The following is a 24,460-nucleotide window of genomic DNA, read 5'->3' as shown; positions in this document are numbered from 1 at the left end:
TTCATCCCAGATCCCATTATGACTCAAAGAAACTTCATGTAGTAGATCTGAAAACTGTATTGACTATTACTCAGTTTGAGAAAGACAAGGGAAAAACATCCGTGGTAGCTAATAAATATTTATTGACTTGAACTGCAGAAAATAATTTTCATTATTTACCCACTATTTAATGATGACTTGGTCACGTGAAGATTATTATTTACTTCCTATGGGTCAGATCCCTCAGCATCTTCTCAGTCTTCATTCTCTTTAACTTAACTTCCTTCTTGAAATTTCCTCCTCCTTTTGCCCTTATTAGTCTATATCATTTTGGTTCTCCTCTTTCTTTTCTGACTTCTCTTTCCCTCTTCACATTCTTTCTTAATGCCTGTATGTCTGCTTCTGTCTCTAATTGTTAATTATCCAACATTCCAAAGTTAGGTCCTCAACTCTCTGCTCTTCTCACTAAGTACATTTGCTCAGAAACATCATCATAGAAGACGTACCAATGTTTTTAAAAATGTATCTAAGTGATTCGCATTGAATTATAATTCCAACCCCTATTGGATAACTTTCAATTTTTTTTCAATGAGATTTGATTACTAATTTCCAGTCCTGAATTTCCAACCACGTTCTAGACATCTCCACTTAGATGTCTCAAACTGAGCACATCCCAAACTAAAATCATCACTGTCCTTACTGTGGAAAAGGCAATGGCACCCCACTCCACTTGCCTGGAAAATCCCATGGATGGAGGAGCCTGGTAGGCTGCAGTCCATGGGGTCTCTGAGAGTCGGACATGACTGAGCGACTTCACTTTCACTTTTCACTTTCATGCATTGGAGAAGGAAATGGCAACCCACTCCAGTATTCTTGCCTGGAGAATCCCAGGGATGGGGGAGCCTGGTGGGCTGCCGTCTATGGGGTCACACAGAGTCGGACACGACTGAAGTGACTTAGCAGCAGCAGCAGCAGCAATCGTACTAAACTATTGCTTTCCTTATCTCTCTCATGCTAAAAACTACTTCAGCTAATCTCTCTTGCTACTAGAAAAAAAGAAAAACTCCTTAGCCGGGTTTTTCTGATTCTCCTCAGTTGGATCCCAAGTTAATTTTCCCATATTCCCTACTGTCCTACAGTTATGAGTCTCCCAAAGATTCATTTCTAGCTTCTTTCAAGATTGTACAAACTGATGTCACTGACAATTATATGTAACATCACTCCTTTAAAACTATGGGTTTCCTTTCCTTTCTCATAAAAATTTATATACCCAGTACTGCTTCTGCTTTTCTCACCCATGATTATGGACTATTTTTTTCCACAGGATAAACAATAGATAGCAATAAGGAAATAGAAAAAGAAAATTTCTCATGTGACTGGCAATAAGGGAAAAAAAAACTTAAAAAGAAGGAAATCACTATTTTACTTAATTGTTTATATTTCATGTAGAGTTTTCACATAATTAGGATGTATATCTATCTGTAGGAGTTTACTTAAGGACACTAATAACTAAGTCATTTTTTAAAAATGGGTGAGAAAGGGAGAATCTAAAATAAAGGAATGATGACACAGAGAGACGGAGATAAGAAAGGTAGGTGAAAATAAAAATTTGTTCCAACAAATCATCCAAATTCATCATTAGATTTCAAAATTAGCTCAGGGTAACTTAATAGCTGAGTCTGCAAGGAGAGGGAAAAAGTTGGGGTCATGAGAGATTTGTTAGCTGGGACTTCATTATACAACAAATTATCAAATATCTTGAATCTAATTAAACTGATTCCAAATAATAAATAGATCATTAATCATTATAACAACTCAAAGTATAGAAGAGAATGCTTTTTCCAAATAACAATGACAAATGGAACAGACAACTGTCTGCTTATCTGCTGGACCACAAATGCCAGCATGTATTGTTTTAATGACCATTTTTTTCTGTTTCTAGAGTTAAATCAGACACAGGCAACCTATATAAAAGCAGATATATAGTCACTTGTTAAATCCTAGTTTCTTACCATGGTTTGAATTCTTGTGGGTTTTCAGAATTGAATTTAGGAAGAGAGATGCTGAAATTATCTTTATGTAGCATATTTTTACACCAAAATGGATGAAAGCGGACTAGTTTCAGAATTTAAGGATGGAACACAAATACATGAAAGACCATAAAATATTTCCAACTTATGCCAATATCCAAGTTATACCAATTTTCAGCTCTCTCTGATCTTGTGCACCTTTATAATGATAATTTTCAACTAGCCATTGATTCTAGGGCTGCTGAAAAGATGTCAAATCCCAGAGAAGCTCATTCTAAAACTCTCCAGAACAGTTTATACTGTTATACTGTTTTGTTTGTCTTGCTTTGCTTACTTGTGGAATGCTTTCCAGGGAGAATGCCATAGCCAAAGTTCTTTTTGAAAGGTATGCCTGAATTAATTTGGCAAAATTTCACAGATAAAAGTTTTATATGTGTGTAATGTATTATTGTTTAGCTGTCTTGACTGCCACCTTCAACAATGGGAGAGAATGGATTTTTTTAATTAATTAATTTTTTATTGAAGGATAATTGCTTTACAGAATTTTGCTGTTTTCTGTCAAACCTCAGCATGAATCAGCCATAGGTGTACATATATCCTCTCCCTTTTGAACCTCCCTCCCATCTCCTACCCCATCCCACCCTTCTAGATTGATACAAAGCCCCTGTTTGAGTTTCCTGAGTTTCCATACAGCAAATTCCTATTGGCTATCTATTTTACATATGGTAATATAAGTTTCCATGTCACTCTTTCCATACATCTCACCCTCTCCTCCCCTCTCCCCATGTCCATAAGTCTGTTCTCTGTCTGTTTCTCTATTGTTGGCCTGTAGATAAATTCTTCAGTACCATTTTTCTAGATTTCATATATATGATTAGAATGCATTAGAATATGATATTTATCTTTCCCTTTCTGACTCACTTCACTCTGTATAATAGGTTCTAGGTTCATCCAGCTCATCAGAGCTGACTCAGAGGCATTCCTTTTCATGGCTGAGTAATATTCCATTGTGTATATGTACCACAACTTCTTTATCCATTCATCTGTTGATGGACATCTAGGTTGCTTGCATGTTCTAGCTATTGTAAATAGTGCTGCAATGAACAATGGGATACATGTGTCTCTTTCAATTTTGGTTTCCTCAGGGTATATGCGTAGGAGTGGGATTGCTGTGTCATATGGTGGTTTTATTCCTAGTTTTTTAAGGAATCTCCATACCGTCTTCCATAGTGGCTGTATCAATTTACATTCCCAACAACAGTGCAAGAGCGTTCCCTTTTCTCCTCACCCTCTCCAGCATTTATTGTTTGTAGACTTTTTGATGATGCCATTCTGACTGGTGTAAGGTGACATCTCATAGTAGTTTTGATTTCTATTTCTCTAATAATGAGTGATGTTGAGCACCTTTTCATGTGTTTATTAGCCATCCATATGTCTCCTTTGGAGAACTGTCTGTTTAGGTCTTTTTCCCACTTTTTGATTGGGTTGTTTGTCTGACGATGAGTTATATGAGCTGCTTGTCTATTTTGGAAATTAATCCTTTGTCAGTTGTTTCATTTGCTATTATTTTCTTCCATTTTGAGGGCTGTCTTTTCACTTTGCTTATAGTTTCCTTTGCTGTGCAAAAGCTTTTAAGTTTAATCAGGTCCTACTTGTTTACTTTTGTTTTTATTTCCATTACTCTAGGAGGTGGGTCATAGAGGATCTTGCTTTGATTTATGTCGTCGAGTGTTCTGCCTATGTTTTCCTTTAAGAGAATGGATTTTTATTTCCTACTCTGTTCCTTCTCCCAGAGTTATCTGGCTGGATGACAAATGCAGACATTCTTTTAGCAAAACATCACATAGGAAATGCCTGTAGAACTGTTAATTTGGAAAGTGTGAAAGATTTTTTTTTTTTCAGATGTCTTACCTAAAGGTCAGATTACTGTGAAGGTCTTTTTCTCACTCCCCTTCTCTCTCTGCTAGACCCTCAGGGCTCCAACACCCAACCAGGGAATAAAGCAGAGCCAACTCAGGACAGAGAACTAGTAAACCTCAAAAGAATAAGAGAAAATCTGAAGGTTGGAAGGAAAAGAGTATAAAAGAGAAAGCAGAGCCATGAGGGTGGGTTGGGTTGGGGGAGAAAAGAGAGGTTGAAGGGAGAAAGTATTTCTCTACCAACTGCAAAGTGGATATGAGTTCCCTAAAGGCAACACCAATGAGAGAAATCAGGGAATGAAGAAAAGCTGCTGAGAGAATAGAGAAAAGGGGCCTCCTGAGTCCTGATCATTTGTAATGTATGAGAAACAATTCTGTGCATATGCTTGATAAGCTAAAAGTATGCTGATTTGGTTTGTGGACTATACCCCTTTTCTTTCTTTTTTTTTTTTTTCGGAATAATTTTTTAATATTTATTTTTATTTATTTATTTGGCTGTGCTGGGTCTTAGTTGCCACATGCAGGATTTTCCATCTTCGTTGCACTATGCAGGATCTTTAGTTGGGGCATTTGAACTCTCAGTTGTGGCATGTGGGATCTAGTTCCCCGACCAGGGATAGAACCTGGACCCTCTGCATTGGGAGCACGGAGTCTTAGCCTCCGGACCACCAGGAAAGCACCCCCATTTCAAGACAGGAAAACAGAACTGAGGCTCTGGCTATGAAATTGTGGAAATCAGGACTGAATCTATTGCATGCTCTTTTTCACTGACTAGAAAAGCAATTGCTAGTAAATGAATCAACATCACTCTCAAAAGAGAACAGGAAGAAAGAAGAAAGCACAAGACTGCATTTGGTGTTCGCACTCTCTGCCTTGGAGGACTACACTATTGTATAGAAAACAGAGCATGAGTTACATCTGGGTGTGGGGAAAAATCAGCCTTGGCCCTCCTGAGCTAGGCAGAAGAGGGGACTCAAAGTTGAAGTGTCTTAAGGTAGTTCTTCATCGCCTTACAATATTACAGTATTGTAATATTACAGTTTTATCTATTCCAAGTCTCCAACAGGATAGAGACAGCATGAATGCAAAGGAATGGAATTAGGAGTTCAGGCCTTTATGTCCAGCAAACAAGGCTACCACTAGCAGGAATGGGGAACAAGACTGAACTGGCCCTGAGTGTGCACGCAATCATCTTCAACTAGACAGGCAAGCTTACAGGGATCGTGTTGCCACACATTGGTCAGGTAAGTGAGCAAGTGGGAAAGCAGTAGCTAAACTTGGGTGAGTAAACAAAGAGTTTCAAATTTAGATCAATAAATGTAAGGATATGGCAAAAAGAAATGGATTTAAATGTATTTTAAATGTCCAGTGAATAACTTTAAACATGGGACTGGATGGTCCTACATGGGACTGGAGGCTGAAGATGGAACTGGAATAAACGAGCTTTACGGATAATATGATATATTTATTCTAGTGGAAGCACTAAAAAAATCTGCACCTTAATGGGTACAATGGAGTAGGAAATGGCAACTGACTCCATGATTCTTGCCTGGAAAATTCCACGGAGAGAGGAGCCTGGCGGGCTAAAGTCCATAGTGTTGCAGACAGTCAGACACAACTGAGGGACTGAGCATAATGGGTACAAAAGTCAGGAAATGCTGATAAGTTTGTTCAAGTGATAGGCCAATTCCCATAAATGAGTCATTTCAACCCAACAGATGTTTGTGCACTTGCTATGCAGGAGGTACTGTGTTCATAACTGCTTGGCTAGTATTGTTATAAATAAATACAGAACTAGGATGTATCTATATCTTCTCTATAGAGCTAAGATGTATCCAGGTCTTCTCTGGTCTGTCTATGTTAAAGTCTTCACAAGTTGCTACAACACCAACCTGACTTCTAGTGCATTATAAACCGACATTAGCGCTTGACCTTCAGGACTGGATATCTTCTTTCTATTAGGGTTCATTGAATGCTTCATATTTAATAAATGTCTTTGTATTAATAAATTCCGTATTTACCTTTTCTACAAAAGCACCTCATATCCAGGAAGCATAAAATTCTTTTTTTTGCTTTTTATTGTTTAAATGGAACCCAACAACACTAAAAGAAAAATTTTAATATAGATTTTTTAAAGTAAAAAGTAACACATATGAATTGCAGAAATTTTTAGAATATACAGAACCCATAAAAAGATGATTAAAAATCACCTTATCTATAACCCTCAGAGTTAATTATTCTTAATATTTTGAAATATTACATTCCAGCCTTTTATTCACGTGTGTAATGAAGATGGGCTCATACTGCACATAGGGTTTTATAACTTGCTCTCTTTACTTAACAGTTTGCATTCTTCTACATTATCTGTGGGCCTCCCTGGTGGCTTAAACATTACAGAATCCACTTGCAGACCCTTCTATTGTATGAGATGCAACATAAGTTACTTAACCCATTCCTTTATACTCTTGGACATTTAAGTTGCTTTCAATCTTCCTAAACAATCCAACAATATTACAATAGGTGGCCAGAATCAATATAAATATCTTTCATTATTTCCTTCACATGAATTCTTAGGAGTGTTCAACGAATTTGCCTGTTTTGAAGGCTTTTTATCCATATTACAAAATATACATCAGAACCAGTATACAAATTTTGCCTCCAGAAAGTTATAACAGCGATGTTTGAGATCAATATACCAGCCATGTAGAAGCCTGCATAATTCTAAATGCTGACCAACATAAAGATTATGATGTTTTAAGTATAGATGCATTTGGTAGGTAAAGTGTTATTAGTTGTATTTTATGTTATTTGAATTTCCCTTTACAGTTTCCTCTCTCCGAAACAGTTTTTAGAAGGAAGAAAATACGCTGTAATCGCATCACCCTACCTGTATGAAACTGTGTTCCTGTTTCTGTATTCACATCCAGTCTTTGAACAAATACGTATAGGCATCCAACAAACTCATATATGCATATTTAGCACACTTGCCATTCTCTAAACTCACTTCTTCCACATGATCATACTTTTTTTTTAACACGTGCTTTTTAAATCAAGATGCCTTGACTACCTCCAATGTAGAAAAGAAAAAAGCATCTAAGGAGTTTTAACCATAAAGGAATGCATCAAACTGACCAGCATGAAACATATAACCAAGCCTTAACCCATATTTAACACAATGGCTGAAAAGCACATGTAATAAAACCACAGTTGGTTGTAGTAGTTGACCAAAGTGAATACCTATTCCCCTGTAAATTATCATTGATTGGATTTAAAAAATGCATTAAAGGAAGAGGATAATCTTCATTAAGTTTAGAAGAAGGAAAATAAAGTCATTAGTGTCCAGAAAAAAGTGGTGAACACTATCCTGACGGCTCAAACAAAGAGATGAAGACATTGTATACCATCACAGTTGAGGTCACTAAAATCACCATGCTTATCAAGCAGCTTTCTTACTATCGTTGGCTTCTCATGTAAGTTTCTCTCCAAATTCAGAGACTGTGGTGGCCAGTCAATGCAAACTTCTATTCTGACAATAATTTTTCTCCACCCAAAATTACTAAATTGGCATTCTTATTTTTGGTGAATTTCATATGTATTTGCCTGATTCTGATCATCTCTCAGTGTACTGACAAAATTGATTTTTTAGACCAACAAAGCTAAAGTCAAGACACTGAATTATGGTGACTCAAAATAGTTAATACTACCCTAAGTGACTATTTGGTCTCTCTCAGTGCACTCTCGGAGAAGGCAATGGCAACCCACTCCAGTACTCTTGCCTGGAAAATCCCATGGACGGAGGAGCCTGGTAGGCTGCAGTCCATGGGGTCGAGTAAGAGTCAGGCACAACTGAGCAACTTCACTTTCACTTTTCACTTTCATGCATTGGAGAAGGAAATGGCAACCCACTCCAGTATTCTAGCCTGGAGAATCCCAGGGACAGAAGAGCCTAGTGGGCTGCCGTCTATGGGGTCGCACAGAGTTCAGACACGACTGAAGTGACTTAGCAGCAGCAGCTAAGATCACTCTGTGATCACAGCAGTAATTGCATATATTAAACCTTGGCAGAATTCATAAAAATGGGACTTCAGTGGTCTAGTGGTTAAGACTGTGCTTCTACTGCAGGGGGCATGGGTTTGATCCCTTGTCAGGGAAGCTCTGCCTGCCACACAGTATGGTGTAAAAAAATGCTTTTAAAAAGAATTCATAAAAATGATTAGAAAAAACTAAGACCCAGCTACATGCAACTAAATGAATTTTAGAAATACAATGTAGAATGAAAAAGGAAAATATTTAAAATGTATACATGACATTTTATTTACATAGAATTCAAAAACAGGTAAAATTAATCTCTATTGCTTAGTGATATATGGCCTTGAAGCTATGTAAAACAAAGGAAAAAATAATATTGTGATAGTGTTTACCTCTAGTCAGGTGGAAGTTGAGAGGAGCTATGATCTGGAAGGACACCTGAAGGATTTCTGGGGTGTGGCAATGTTCTATTTCTTGATCTGAGTGGTACTTATATAGATACCTGCTTTATTACTAATTGTTAAATTGTATTTGTGTGTTTAAAGCACTTTCCTGTGTGTATGTTATATTCTACAGTTCTCTTAAGAAGTTGAGTGTTGTGCCATGCTAAGTCGCTTCAGTCATGTCCAACCCACCAGGCTCCTCTGTCCGTGGGATTCTCTAGGCAAGAATACTGGAGTAGGTTGCCATGCCCTCCTCCAGGGGATCTTCCTGACCCAGGGATCGAACCTGCGTCTCTTGTGTCTCCTGCTTTGGCAGGCAGGTTCTTTACCACTAGCTCCACCTGGGAAGATGGATGGATAAACAGGAGTGGGGAGATGTGGTGGAGACCAAGAGCACAAACTCAAAAGTTAAATAGTTTTATTTCAAATCTGAGTTCTACAACTTATGATCTCCATGACATTAGGTAAGTTGTTTGATTTCTCTGACCCTCAGTGTCTACCACGTAGCAAATACTATTCTAGTTATTGAGGATATCAATATAAGCAGAAGTAAATCTGAGCCTTGCCTTTGTGGAGCTTCAGTCTGATGGGAAAGCAGACATTAATCAAATAACAACACAAATGAATGTATAATTGGAACTGTGATAAATGCTATGAACACTTTACTAAAGCTGGGGACTGGGGAGAAACTTTTAAAAAATGACAGATGGTGCTGAGGGCTTATTTGATTTATTTAGGGAGGTCAAAGAAGGCTTCTCTGAGAAAGTGACCACCAAATTGATATCTGAAGAATTATGAAGTGTTAAGTAGGTAAAAGAGGAGAGTGAAGGAATATTCAAAGCAGAGGTAACAGCATGTGTACAAAGTTCTGTGGCAGAGGAGACATAACAAGGACAAGAAACTGAGCATGCTGTAAAAAGCTGGAGAACTCGGCAGTGGGTCCCTGTGGGACTTTATTAGCGTTCATTACAAATGGCTCTTTGGGAATTAAATAAGGCTCTGTTCTTGAAGCACTCAAGCAGAGAATCTGGAACATGATTCAGTGGGTTAGCTCTTATGGAAAATACACAAACAGTAAGTTTATATGAGGAAATGCAGATTGAAAATAGTGATGAAAAGTTTTCAGGCTTGGAAATCAAATTAAAGTAACATAACAAAGTACTGTTTTATACTAATTACATTTAAAAACTAAAACATGATTTTACTTGATGTAGTTTAAGTATAGAGGCTAAGAGGACTTGGAATCAAACATATCAGAGTTCCAAATCCTGGTTTTACTATTTCAAGGATAAGATGAAGATAATTATTTCCTCTTGGGGTTGTTGTAGTGATTAAGATCATATATGGTAAACCACTTTGATAGCCTAGCATATGATAAGCAGTCAAAAAATTTATCTATTACTGTCTTTTTCAGATATTAACTGAGACTAGTTCATGAGTCGCTAAGTCATGTCTGACTCTTCCCAACCTCGTGGACTGTAGCCCACCAGGCTTCTGTGTCCATGGGAATTCCCAGGCAAGAATCCTGGAATGGGTTGCCATTTCCTTCTCTAGGGAATCTTCCTGACCCAGGGATCAAACCCTGGGCTCCTGTATTGCATGCAGTTTCCTGCATTGCAGGCTGATTCTTTACCTACTGAGCTACCCGGGAAGTGCTGGTGCTAGAGAATATGATCAATTCAGATACTGTAAGTTAAAAAAAACTCTCTTGGAAATACATTTGGCAAAACTTTACCAATTAAATGCTAATATTCTTTGGTCCAGTAATAACACTTTTGGGCATCTAGCTCCAGGATATAATCCAAACAAAGGGAAAACCACAAGGACACCTATTGCAGTGTTATCAATAATCATGAAAAATGAGAAATAACCTCACTTCCAACCACAGAAAAATAAATTATTTGGGTGCCTACTCATGTCAGGCATTTTATATATTTATTCTTTTCACATAAATTTTTCACAGTGAATATTATTTTTGTTACCACTTCTTTTTTTTTTTTGGCAGGGAGGCCGTGTCTGTTCTTAGTTGCAGCATGTGTGATCTCTCCGTTGAGGTATGTGGGCTTATGGAGGAGGAAATGGCAACCCATTCCAATATTCTTCCCTGGAAAATCCCATGGACAGAGAACCCTGGTGGGCTACAGTCCATGGGGTCACAAAGAGTCAGATACGACTTAGTGTCTGATCATACATACAGGCTTAGTTGCCACGAAGTATGTGGGATCTTAGTTCCCCAATCAGGGATGGAACCTCTGTCCGCTGGATTGGAAGGCAGATTCTTAATCACTGGACCACCAGGGAAGTCTAGTTACCACTTAGGTTCTTTGTTCAAGGTCACATAACTAATAATAGGCAGAATGCAAACTTAAACCCAGACTTATATGACTCCAAAGTTGTTACAAGAACAGCAAGACTGCCTTAACTCAAAAGTAAATTCCACCACTTACTAGCTATGTGACCCGGAGCAAGTCAGATAACCTCTCTGGGTCTCGGTTTCCTCATCCATAAAATGAAAATAATAACAGTGCCTTCCTCAATAGATTTAAATGAGTTGACATATAAAAGTGTTTAGAACAGTTTCCGTAAGAGGTATAAAAGTATTAGCTATTACTTTATTATATTTTCAATATATTATCCTGCATCAAAAGTCATTAATATAGATTTTAACCAATATGATAATTTTGTTGCAGTAAGTGAAAATATGAGAATATAAAATAATAGCTATGCTTATAATTACAATGATATGAAAAGCATCCTATGAATGGACAAAAACTAGAATTTTTATACCCCCTAAAATTTTATTTGTTGGGATGTGGGTACTATGGTGATTTTCTTTTAACTTGTAATAGCATTGTTTTATAAAAATGACAATAAAAGTTTTATTCTTTTTAAGTATCTTTAAGATTTTCAATAGTATGATTACATACTGCTATTTCTGCCATATAGAAACTATGCCAACTAGGGACTTACCTTTAGTCTAGGTTCTATGAGGGACTCGGTTATTGGCTGAAGCAAGATATTATTGCATAAGGATTAATTTCACAGACTCTGATATGACAGATCCAGGTTAAATTTCATGTCTATGGTTGAGCAGCTGAGTGAACTTAAGCCAATTATTTAACTTCTTAGAGCCGCATTCTCCTTACCAGTAAGTCAGAGATCAGAACTACCTCATAGGTTTTTTTTTAATGAGTAATAAATAAGATAATGGATGTGATGTTTCCTTGACATCCCACCAAGACCAGCACAATTATAATTAAATATTTAATAGAGTAATTAGTTGTTTAATATCTGCCTCTCTAAGACATCTCTAATGTCTTAAAAAGATAAGCTCCACTAAAGCATGAAGTATCACAGAACCAGTATCCAGCACAATGCTTTGCACGTAGTAAGCACTCAATAAATATTTGAATGAAGGCATGAGAACCTTATAGGAGTGGTTAGTGATAGTTTCAACTACAGAATTATTATTAAGAGACTTCCCTGATGGTCCAGAGGTTAAGAATGCCAGTGCAGGGGACACAGGTTTAATCCCTGGTCTGGGAAGATTCCACATGCCATGGGGCAACCAAGCCCATGTGCTACAACTATTGAAGCTCACATGCTCTAGAGCCCTCGAGCCACAACCACTGAGCCCACATGCTGCAACTACTGAAGCTGTGTGCCCTAGAGTCCATGCTCCACAACAGGAGAAGCCGCCTCGATGAGAAGCCAGAGCGCTGCAGCTAGAGTAGCCCCCGCTTGCTGCAACTAGAGAAAGCCTGAGTGCATCAGTGAAGACCCAGTGCAGCCAAAAATAATAATAAATAAAAGATAAATAAAAATTTTAGACAACAACAAAATAGGAGGATTATTGAGTTTAGCCTTAGCTTGGGAAAAAGACCTTGGCACGAGAAAAAGACCAAAGCAGCCCAGTACCGGCTCTAGCTGTCATAGCAGGGCTTTGTGCGCTGCACAAAGATACTTGACCAAGGGGGAAGTGGGGACTGATAGCTAAGCCATGAACCCAGTGGGGGCAGGGTGTACAGAGTATCTACCTGGAAGTAGAGATATCTTTCGATAATTCCTGCAGAAGTGAAGTGAAGTCGTTAAGTCGTGTCCAACTCTGCGACCCCATGAACTGTAGCCTACCAGACTCCTCCGTCCATGGGATTTTCCATGCAAGAGTACTGGAGTGGGTTGCTATTTACTTCTCCAGGGGATCTTCCCAACCCAGGGATTGAACCCGGGTCTCCCTCATTGTAGGCAGACGCTCTACCGTCTGAGCCACCAGGGAAGTTAATTCCCACAGAGACACTCCTATTTAGGCCAGCAGTGGCCATGTGTCACAGAATCAGCCCTCAAATTTCAGAAACATCAAATCCTGGGAGAATATATTCAGAGCTGAAGATGGAATGGGGACATGACCAGGTGGAAAGCCTTCCTATTGAAGAGCAGTATTTACCTTGTCCCAGCCAGCATCCTGGCCCCATTCACCACCCCCCACCTCCCCCCAAGCTACTCTTTCTGGTATCTCAGCTGAACATTTAGGTGGGGCTGAAGGAAAAACTCTGTTTTTCCACTGGAGGACATGAGTCAGTGAACAGTGAGGTTCCACTTAATCACCACCCAAAAACAAGGTTCTTAAAATTAGGAGCTAGAAAAGCAAGGAAGTGATTAATATAAAAGTCAGGAGAGTGATTATTCCTTGGGCAGGGCAGGGTAGGGTGGGTGTGGGGGCGAGGGTGGGGGCGAGGGACCTGATGAGGAAGGGACACACAGGGGCTGACAATGTTCTGTTCTTTGACCTGGTGGTAGTTACTTTACAATTATACTTGGGTTTTATGTAGTTTTCTAAATGTGTATTATCACAATTTTAAACAGCTGGAAAAAACACAAACTATAAAAGGTTTTTAAGCAGGGAAAAAAAAATAACCAGATCACTTGGTGGTATTAAAAGATCACTTGAGTGTCAAACGGAAAATTGATTGAAGGGAGGGCAAGGCTAGAGCAGAGAAAACAGGAGGTGAGGTAGCTGCTATAATTTGGTGAGAGGTTATAATGACTGAGCTAAGAAGAGGTAAAATGTCAGAGAGGTAGTCTATATTACTTTCTAAAACATAACCAAAATAAAACAGAGGCTGCCCCTGCCCCTTCAGCTCGCTTCTTACCTCTCTGTATTGGAGATATTTGGCTCAGGAGTTCTAGCCCAGGGCCAGGTACATGTTTAAGACACATGGGCCAGGCTTTCTACCTCCCCTCCCTCCCTGCTAATTCTACTAGAGGGACTCAGACTCTTTGGCCAGTGGGAACTAGAGTGTCATTTTTTATGACACCACGGTATTATCGAAGTTGAGCTGACACAAGGGTTTCTATCATAATATGAGATCACATCGTAATATCTAATCACTCGAGAATCTGCAGAGTGTTTTCACATCTTACTATCTGGTCGGGAAGATCCCTTGGAGGAGAGCATGGCAACCCACTCCAGTATTCTTGGCTGGAGAATCCCACGGTCAGAGAAACCTGGTGGGTTATAGTACATAGGGTCACACAGAGTCGGACACGACTGAAACAACTTAGCACAAACACATCAGAATGTTAGCTCCGTGAGGGCAAAGGTTTTCTGTTCACTGCTATCTCCTCGGTGCCTGGAACTAAACTTGATACATAGCATGTGCTCAATAAATTTACTGAATGAATAGTCACATTTAAGTATTAGTATTGATCTTTAGTCATCACAATAATCTTGTGCAGAGAGGTAGGACATAAATTATTATCTCCGTTTCAGAACTCAGAAAACAGAGACTCAGTGAGATTAAGGAACATGCCAAGTAGTAAAAAATTCTCTTATTTTTTCAATATCCTCACAACTGCAAAGGTAAGGTTTGAAGTTCTTACAGAGCCGAAACATCAGCTGGAGCTATTCCAAAACACATAATAAGTACTCTCAGACATCCTATGTCATCTGAAGTGCTGGGTTATAAGATGAATGAGGCTGACCCAGTTGCCACTGCATCAGTAAGCACCGTTCTGCTAGAGGAAATACAGTGTCCCTCTAGGTAACCAAACCTTAGGCTACCTTGTGCCTACGTTTCTCTCCATCTCCCTCACCTTTCTTTACTCTCCATCCTGGCCATTCCACCCCTCCAAGCAAAAGAAGATTAAGGAAAACCCCGTTACTGTAAAAGCACATGTTCTTATATTTTTTCTTCATTAAAAAAAGCAAAAATGAATATGGCAGAAAGTAGGGTGCTCTTCAAGAGTTTTTGTCATCCAAATGGAACCCACTGAAGGGCTCCATAAAAGCATAATGCTCCATGAAAAGTTAGTCTTGGTTTCTTTCCTCTTGACATTAATTAAAATTAGCTCTTTGAAGCATAAACCCAACTCAGATACCTGGGAACTCCAGATGTTCAATTAATATCATATTTATGCAACTGGAATTATGTATGTCATCTATAGGAGTCCTAGTCAAAGTCTAAGAACTAGCAAGGAAAATTTTTAAAACTGTATTTTGGAGAAAATAACTAGAATACACACAAACCACTTAGAGAAATCAAACTTTTAGGTTGCCTTCTTCCCCTGAAAGTTCTGAAATTCACTTTATCCGAAGAACAACTTGATCTATGAGAGTTGAACCACTATCAAACAGTCTATGTAACTGGTCTGAGAGTGTCACACATAGAACTTACCAGAAATTCATTAGCAAACTCCTCTTTGTTACTCTTCCTGTGTTGTGCCTCATCCAAGAACTTCTGCAGAATTTCTCTTTGGTCCATGCTGCAGGGAGAGAGAGACAGTCTACGAGTGGGTTAAGGGAGGGCATGTCAGATGTGTGTCATGGCCGAGACAGCACTGAGAAGCCACTGAAGCCGCTTGAGCAGAGCATGTTGAAGGCTGTGGTTTACTGACTTCATCACAAGCCCTAGAGGAAATTAGTATGTAACCAGCCTCTGTGGTCACACAACAAAGCCAGCACCCTCACTCCTGGGCCCTAGCGCCTCCCTTCTCAAGAAAGCAACCTGGTTGCAGTTCAAGTTTTTAACAAAGAAGAGGGTAGCTAGAACACAACGTATGTGTGGTATGCTTATCTCTGAGACTACTCCATTCCATTGCCTGTGAGCAAACTTCATCATTTTTCTTGCTTCCTAGAGAAAAGGCAGAATTACAGGTTTCCTGGATGGTTTCTGCCACCTCTCATTTCCCCAGTGAGCACAAAAACCCTGTTGACACCTTCTATTTCCTCCTGTCCCAAAAGAACTCCGTAAAAGTTCTTGTGGGCCCAGAAGAGGAGACAGTTTGGAGACACTGTTCGGAGTTAAGACACCTTCTAAAGCTTTCTTGTCAGTGTGATCAGTGGCAATGTCTGTCCATCAGAGAAGGCATTTTTGTTGAATTTTTGCTTCTGCCATATAGAGCTAACTCCCTTTCAGATGAAGCAAAGTCAGCTGCTTCTGAGAGTCTGTGTCTCTCCCAGGGCTGGGGAAGTGCTCACCTCCAGTAAGGGAAGTGCAGCTGATTTCAGGACCCCCACCCCCACCTTCCAGCACTTTCTGAGCTTCATTTGGTTTCTAGATATAAAGACTAAGAGCCCTGGTCTACATGGGATCCACGAGCACAGTGGCCCTGTAAAGAGGACCTGACCAGGAAGTTGGCACAAAATCCCCTGTATTAATGCTAGTAAAATATGAGGGAGCAGAAAGAGAGTAACCAGGCTAGAATACTGGAGAGGGTTGCCACATCCTCCTCCAGCAGATCTTCCTGACCCAGGGATCAAACCCAGGTCTCCTACATCTCCTTCAGTGGCAGGTGGGTTCTTTACCACTAGTGCCACTTGGGAAGTCCCAGTAAAATATGAAGGAACAGAAAAAGAGTCAAATCAACCACTTTGCTGACAACAATACACCTTTTAGGGCAGAAAGCCTGAAGAACTATTTCTAGAGAAGATATTTATACTCTGCAACCAAAGCCTGGAGAAAAGCCATTGTTTCTGGAAGCCACACTGTTCATGTAGGGTTTGGGCCCTGATAGGTAGGCTGTTCTAGAAAAAGCTCCCATGTATCAGCTTACATGAGTTCTCTCCTCAATGGGTACAAGCCTACCCAAGCATGTCTCATTTGGTGTGATAATGAACCAAAAATCAGTATAACATCTCTATTTGAGGACAGAAGATCAGTAAATAAGATGTTAACAAAATGAGTCTGAAATAATCATGAAGAAAATTTGGAAATGTGCTGTTAAAACTTCCTCTATTTGCTATTAGCAATCCTTTCTGTTTTGCAACATTATTCAAACTTTCTTTAGGAAATGATTCTGAACACTATTCGGCTGCATCTACTTTGCTGCTGCTGAGTCACTTCAGTCGTGTCCGACTCTGTGCGACCCCATAGACGGCAGCCCACCAGGCTCCCCCGTCCCTGGGATTCTCCAGGCAAGAACACTGGAGTGGGTTGCCATTTCCTTCTCCAGTGCATGAAAGTGAAAGTGAAGTTGCTCAGTCGTGTCTGACCCTCAGCGACCCCATGGACTTCAGCCCACCAGGCTCCTCCGTCCATGGGATTTTCCAGGCAACCGTACTGGAGTGGGGTGCCATTGCCTTCTCCAGCATCTACTTTATTGAACCTTTTAACAGGGAAGGAAAGGTCACTGAGGTATCTTGCTTACAGGCAGTGTGAAGTCAATGAAGAATTTCAATTTAGATCCACCTAATAAAATGAACCATATTTTCAACACTTGTTGAGAGCAGAATGTCGGGAGAGTGTGTAATTTCCTCAGTTCTGTCTCACCGCAACAAAGATTTCAAACAGTGGACCAGTGTTACAGCTCTACAGCTCAGTTTTATTTATTCCATAAACAAAGGATAGTACAGCCTCAAGGCCTCAATCCCTCTTGGCTTCCTCTTTTTATATGTTTTGTCTCCTCCCTGCTGAGCCTGCCCTATGCAAATTAGGGCTAGCCAGGAAGGAGGCATTTTTGTTTCACCTGAGGTTCTCAGTCCAGTCCATGGATTTTCTTTTGTTCCGTTTCTGCGAGCTTTTTCCTTTTTTTGTTGTTTAGCCATCACCATTTTAGACTCCTCTTTCCTATTCTAACTATGGAGCAGGAGTTCGGTTCAGTTCAGTCGCTCAGTCGTGTCCGACTCTTTGCGACCCCATGAATCGCAGCACACCAGCCCTCCCTGTCCATCACCGACTCCCGGAGTTTACTCAAACTCATGTCCATTGAGTTGGTGATGCCATCCTCTGTCGTCCCCTTTTCTTCCTGCCCCTAATCCTTCCCAGCATCAGAGTCTTTCCAATGAGTCAACTCTTCGCATCCAAGAGTAATAGTTCTCAAATTATTCCCCTCTAGCATTAAATTTAGAATTTCTTGCTGCTCTAGATAATACAATTTAATTTGGCTTTTTAAAAACAAAAATATGGGGAAATTTATTTTTTTATTGGTTGCACTAGGTCTTCATTGCTACTCGCAGGCTTTGTCTCATAGCAGCAAGTGGGGTTTAGTCTTCCTTGTGGGGCACAGGCTTCTCATGGCAGTGGCTTCTCTTCCTGCAGAGCCCAGGCTCTAGGTGCACAGGCTCTAGTAGTTGCAGCACTTGGACTCAGTAGTTGTAGCACACAGGCTTAACTGCTCCGGGGCATGCAGAATCTTCCCAGGCCAGGGATAGAACCCATGCCCCCTGCATTGACAGGCAGATTCTTATCCACTATACCGATAGGGAAGTCTGGGGAACTCTTAAAGACAAAATTTCAAGTTCACCGTGACTACAACCATGTGAAAGTACACGCATGGCTAAATGAAGACTAAAAGATGAAAAAAGAATCAAGTGATTAAGTGTTGGGATTAAGGATGGTTTTCGAAGTTCTTTTAAAACTATCATACCATTTTTTAAATTAGAAAAAAGCCCTGCAAAAATCCATTAATCTGTTCAAAAAATTTATTGAGTTTCCACTGAATGCTAAGTATTGGACTATATTAAGGGCTGCATATGGAGAAGGCAGTGGCACCCCACTCCAGTACTCTTGCTTGGATAATCCCATGGATGGAGGAGCCTGGTAGGCTGCAGTCCATGGGGTCGCTTAGGGTAGGACACGACTGAGCAACTTCACTTTCACTTTTCAGTTTCATGCATTGGAGAAGGAAATGGCAACCCACTCCAGTGTTCTTGCCTGGAGAATCCCAGGGACGGGGGAATGTGGTGGGCTGCCCTCTGTGGGGTCACACAGAGTCAGACACGACTGAAGCGACTTAGCAGCAGCAGCAGCAAGGGCTGCATATACAATAGTGAGCGAGCCAGAACATGATGAAAAACACTCTTAACCAGTTCATAAAGCATCTCAGAACTAAAGATATAGATTTAATTACTGATAAAAATTATAATATTCCAAATGAATTTGCTTATTTGAAAAGTAGCAAAGAATAACCCTGAAGGAAAGTGATTTTCTATACTTGGACAGCTGAGAGACCTACAGTTAAATAAACTCTGTGACCTTAGAATGTCTTCACTTCCATCAAAACCAGAACTTTACTGGTAAAGTAACAAACAGACAGCTCATAAAATAAAATTTACATCTACTTTCCTTGAGCCCATATTTCAGAATAATCCCTTTCTAACTTTATTCTCTTTTTAGGGAGGGATAAGATAGAGATAAGAAAGAAAATAAGACAGTCAATAAGAAAGAAAAACTTGCTGAGATCCAACGTATGAGGATCTGAAAACAGCGTCTTAGCAGAACTGCAGATCTTCTTTAAAAGCAAGCAGCAATGCTCAGGATTCTGTTCCACTCTCAAACCAAAGATACAGAAGTATCGTGAAATAACTAAACCTCAAAAACCCACTTAGCCAAAGGCCATTTCCTGAGCAGACCACTCAAGCAAGCAAAAAACAAACTGAAGGTGAAAACAAAGCACCTGTTTTATGTTTAATAAATCTAAGTTACTACTTAATTGTTCACACTTCTTTTTACAGATACTGGAGGACAATAGGAGCCTAATTCTTTTTGATGACGATTCTGTTGACTCATTTGTATCTTGTGGGTAGATCAAGAGCTGGTGAAGGAAAACAGGTCATTCAGCAAAGATTAGCAAAAAACTTAAAGAATCGAAGAGTTTTTACAATGAACCATTTAAACTAGTCCAGCATAAACCCTAAGTGAACACAACAGTTCCATGCAGTAAAAGAGTCATAAACACTTTATCAGAACCATCAAAGGCGGGCTCAAGTGGAAAGTAAAACTGTAGCGCCTGAAAAGGAGTCAGGAAGGAACATCTCACTGCTGCCTCACCTGCCGCTGGCATTTCTTCAGAAGAAAGATGACAACAGGGAGGGGCGTCAATCACTCTGTCACCTGTTCCGACCAGAGGGGAATGTGCCAGTTTAAGGGGAAACATCAGTGTCATGGGGATTGGGAGTTAGAGGACAAAAAATCTTTAACCAAAGAGAATATCAGTGGATCATTAGGACAAGATAAACTAGACAAGAAAGACATTCCATTTTCTCAGAACATCCTTCTTTCTGAGGAGGCACGTTTTACCTTGAAAAGCCACTTATTAGTCTCGTCTTTAACTTCACTACTCCTGCCTTCCCTTATATCCCAGGACCGTTGATCTTATACGGCCTTTGTGTATTATCTGTGAAGCACTCAGTGCTTCATAAGCATCCTCTTGATTACCATGTCTTTCAACTTCAACTTGTCTTCTCTGTTCCCATGTATACCACCATCCCCATTTCACATTTGGATTCCTGCAGTGGTAAGCTCTTAGTCATCTTCCTATCTGTATCTTCCCAATCTAGTATCTCTTGGTAACTAAGGCTGGATAAAAATTAAGACTCAGGATTTCCCTGGTGGTCCAGTGGCTGGGACTCCATGCTCCCAATGTGGGAGGCCCAGGTTCGATTCCTAACAGGGAACTAGATCCCACATGCGATAACTAAGATCCCACACACCACAACGAAGATCAAAGAGCGTCCGTGCCCTAACTGGGACCTGGCACAGACAAATAAGTAAATTTTTTAAAAAGTGAAGACTTCTCTTTAATGCAGAACAACAGAAGTCCTTACTGATAGTCAATGGGAACCAGTACAGCTTCCTCAGCTTGTCACCAAGCCCTTCCTCATCAAATATCCCCAACCAACCTACCCAACCACATCACGCTAAGATTTTGTTCATTCTACAGCCATATCTTTGGTTGCTGCTGCTGCTGCTGCTAAGTCACTTCAGTCGTGTCCAACTCTGTGCGACCCCATGGACGGCAGCCCACCAGGCTCCCCCGTCCCTGAGATTCTCCCGGCAAGAACACTGGAATGGGTTGCCATTGCCTTCTCCAATATCTTTGGTTACTTCTCATCATTTCCCCTGGTTTTTGCCAAGATGAAAATAAAGCCTAGTTAGTTACTCCTTGCTTCAAAGATCCTGCCCCATCTCCATGTCACTATGAACTTCGCTAAATCTGAATCTCTTCAGTATAAGTCTTTATGTTCGGCTATGGAAGCTTAGTTTCTCCACGTGTTCTTTGTCTCCCATAAGTTTATTTAAAAGAGGAAATTATTCAAAGGAAAACATATAAAATGCCTCCTATAGTTTTAAGCTTATCAAAGGCAATGATACATTTGTGTGACCCACAGGACTTCACAAGGGGCAATGATAGCGTCTTCTGTACATTTGTGTGACCCACAGGACTTCACAAGGTTTTGAGCATACCTAAAATAGCTCTACTGTGATAACTAACTATTGTGGTTAGGCCTGGGTGAGACATCCACTCTGACTTGGTTACTCACTCCATCAGTTACTCTAAGTCTCTTGCCTGGCACAGTCTCTGCTTGTCTTCGCCTGGGCACCTTCACTATGCCAGGAGCAGATGGGCTTTTCCTACAGGGAGGACCAGGAACCTGGCAAACAGTACTTCCCTGAATGCTGATGACCAAGCAGCAGGGCTAGTGTTATAAAAGAAATGGTGCTATTACTGAGGCAGAGTCCACGCCAAAGGGCTGCAGTGGCCCAGAAAGAAATGACCTTCTTTATCTCCAGAATCAACTACTTCTCTTTTTAGAAATGAACACTGAGGAGGCTTATAAAACACCTCTTTTTTCCCACACCATCTCTAGCAATTATTATTTGTAGATTATTTTTTTTTTTTTGGTGGTGGCCATTCTAACCAGTGTGTCATGATACCTCATTATAGTTTTGATTTGCACTTTTCTAGTAATTAGTAATATTGTATAAAAGAGACAGCTAGTGGGAAGCTGCTGTAGAGTACAGAGAGCTCAGCTTGGTGCTTCGTGATGACCTGGGAGGTGGGAGGGAGGTTCAAGAGGGAGGGGATAAATGTATGCTTATAGCTGAGTCAAGCTGTTATACAGCAGAAGCTAACACATCACTGCAAAGCAATTTACTCCAATAATAATAATCAAAACACCTCTAACGCAGCTAATTTGCTCTGCTCGTTTTCACATCATCCACAGCTGGAAAGTCCCCTACCCACCGTCCAATCGGCTTCTAGTCACTGCAGCATTCTGGGATCTCATCGTGTTTTTCAGTCCACCAGTCATGAGCTTCACAGTCAACTTCCCGTGTGCTATACAAGGAATCACACTCTGCCTTTGGTTTAAGAAACAAGAGGCAAAGGTCAACTGATAACTTTCAATTGAAGAAATTTACCTTTTTTTTTTAATAGAGCTCTTAGTGTGGCTTGGTGTCTTGTTCAAAATAGAATCAAACCTGAAGTCTCAGCTTTATTTGATTGGTTATTCATTTTTCCTTCATTTGTCCATTTAATGAATATTTATGAAATCCCTACACATGCAAGAGAATGGGGAAGAGGGAAGCTTCAGAAGTGAACAACAAATTGTCCTCATTCAAGGACCCTTTATTCTAGTAGGGAAGGTGCATGTGCATACACGTTCAGTTGCTCAGTTGCGTCCGATTCTTTGTGACCCCACGGACTGTAGCCCGCCAGGCTCCTCTGTCCATGGGATTTCCAAGGCAAGAATACTGGAGTGGGTTGCCATTTCCTCCTCCAGGGGATCTTCCCAACCCAGGGATTAAACCCATGTCTCCTGCATCTCCTGCATTGGCAGGTGGATTCTTTACCACTGAGCCACCTGGGCAAAGTGATAGGCAAGAAGTAGATTTATTAATATCCTTTATAAAGAGATTGCAAGAAAATGAGGCATGAGAGGATGATCATGTTCTAGGTCTTGGGTGAGCCTCTGGGATAGATACCAAGTGAGGGTCCTTTTCTAAGGCAGAAAAGAATTCAAGAGTGAGCCATAGTGAAGTGAAAGCAGAGATACATATTCTATAGACAGAATGTGGTCTGTCTCAGGAGGCAAGAGCACCCTGGGTGTGGCGGTGGGTAGTTTTTATGGGTTGGGTAATTTCATAGGCCAATGAGTGGCAAAATTATTCCAGCTACTTTGGGGAAGGGGTGGGGATTTCAAGGAATTGGGCTACCACCCAATTTTGGCCTTTTATGGTCAGTCATAAATGTCCTGCTGCCTGTGGTGTGTGTGACCTAATGTATTACAATGAGTGAATAATAATGATCAAGGTCCACTGGAAGTCAAATCTTCTGCTATCTTGGGCCTAGTAGGTTCTAACCAGTTTCTGTTGTGTCCTCAATGGCTGTCACTCTTTTAGTGGTTGTGCCCTGCCCTCTTTCCTCCTGTCTTAGGCACATCCCAGCAGAGGAAGCATGCAACCATTTGCAGAATGAAGGAGCTGATGCTGCCAAAAGTCTTGGGGTTCTGTGCCCACTGAAGCTGAATAAAAAAAATACAGAGACAGTTTGGAGGAAATAGAAAGGTGGCATTAATCCTTAGATTAATGTTAGATTAATCCTTAGATCAACTCTGTTGAGGGCAGACACAACAGGCTCATGCCCAAGAACTGTGCCCCCAACTTCCACGAGGAGTCTAAAGGCTTATATATGATGAGGGCTCCCAGTTGGGGTAGGTGATGAGGAACAAAAGTATAAAGATCTTGTATTCTTCCTCTTGCATTGTTTCAAAAATAGTCACAGGCTGATGTCAGGTAGCCCAATAATTGTCCAGTGTCTTTCGTGTAGTGCGCTCCTGGGCCTTCTTTCTATAATACAAGGAGAAAAACTACTAGGCGGGGTCTGCAGAGAGAGTGCTGTAAAGGTGAGCACCAGACATAGGATATAATTAGCATAGAGCCAAAGGATAATAGGTACAAAAGGTAGCTAATGCAGAGTTAGAGGGCAGAAAAGCAAACTTATTTACAGACTACATTAGGAACAAACTAGAAACAGTTATTTAAAGTAAACCTAAGAGTGATCAAGGGGCTTCCCAGGTGGCGCTAGTGGTAAATAACTCACCTGCCAATGCAGGAGACATAGAGACACAGGTTTGATCCCTGGGTCAGGAAGGTCCCCTAGAGGAGCGAATGGCAACCCACTCCAGTGTACTTGCCTGGAGAATCCCATGGACAGAGGAGCCTGGTGGGCCCCAGTCCATGGGGTTGCAAAGAGCTTGACATGACTAACGTGACTTAGCACAGGAGTGTTAAGGTTTGCTCACTGTTATCTTCTTTGTTCTCAGGAAAGACAGGAAAAACTCATTCTTCTTTTTTCCTTTTCACTGCAACAGAATGATCGGTGAATTGCTCAGGAGTTTTTTGAGCCTCTGCCTGACCCTGTGCCAACTGCATTACCATAGACTGACACACTCCTCACTACAATCCTGTGAGGTAGGGATTATCATCCAGGCCATCGTACAAATAAAAACATGGAGCCTCTCAGAAGCTGAGCAACCTTCCCACTTGGAGCTGTGGGCAGGGAGGGTACAACCCAAGTTTCAGTCAGTCAGTCAGTTCAGTTCAGTCGCTCAGTTGTGTCTGACTCTTTGCGACCCCATGAATCTCAGCACACTAGGCCTCCCTGTCCATCACCAACTCCCGGAGTTCACTCAAACTCATGTCCATCGAGTCAGTGATGCGATCCAGCCATCTCATCCTCTGTCATCCCCTTTTCCTCCTGCCCCCAATCCTTCCCAGCGTCAGGGTCTTTTCCAGTGAGTCAACTCTTCACATCAGGTGGCCAAAGTATTGGAGTTTCA

The 24,460-nt window shown here is 40.7% G+C and overlaps 1 protein-coding gene across 1 annotated transcript in view; it reads right to left on the bottom strand.

The window, feature by feature from the left end:
* The window catches only part of PTPN22 (protein tyrosine phosphatase, non-receptor type 22), a 57,068-nt gene extending 40,988 nt beyond the window's left edge, over window positions 1-16,080 (bottom strand). Inside the window, exon 1 of the mRNA XM_027536108.1 lies at window positions 15,075-16,080. Coding sequence (XP_027391909.1) covers window positions 15,075-15,161 — 87 coding nt within the window. The 5' untranslated portion in view covers window positions 15,162-16,080. The remainder of the gene's footprint in view (window positions 1-15,074) is intronic.
* Between the last annotated feature and the right edge of the window lie 8,380 nt (window positions 16,081-24,460).

Source organism: Bos indicus x Bos taurus, chromosome 3 (assembly GCF_003369695.1).
Source record: "Bos indicus x Bos taurus breed Angus x Brahman F1 hybrid chromosome 3, Bos_hybrid_MaternalHap_v2.0, whole genome shotgun sequence".
Lineage (NCBI taxonomy): Eukaryota > Metazoa > Chordata > Mammalia > Artiodactyla > Bovidae > Bos > Bos indicus x Bos taurus.
The sequence above is the reverse complement of the archived record's forward strand: the minus strand, read 5'-3'. Positions and strand labels throughout refer to the sequence as shown.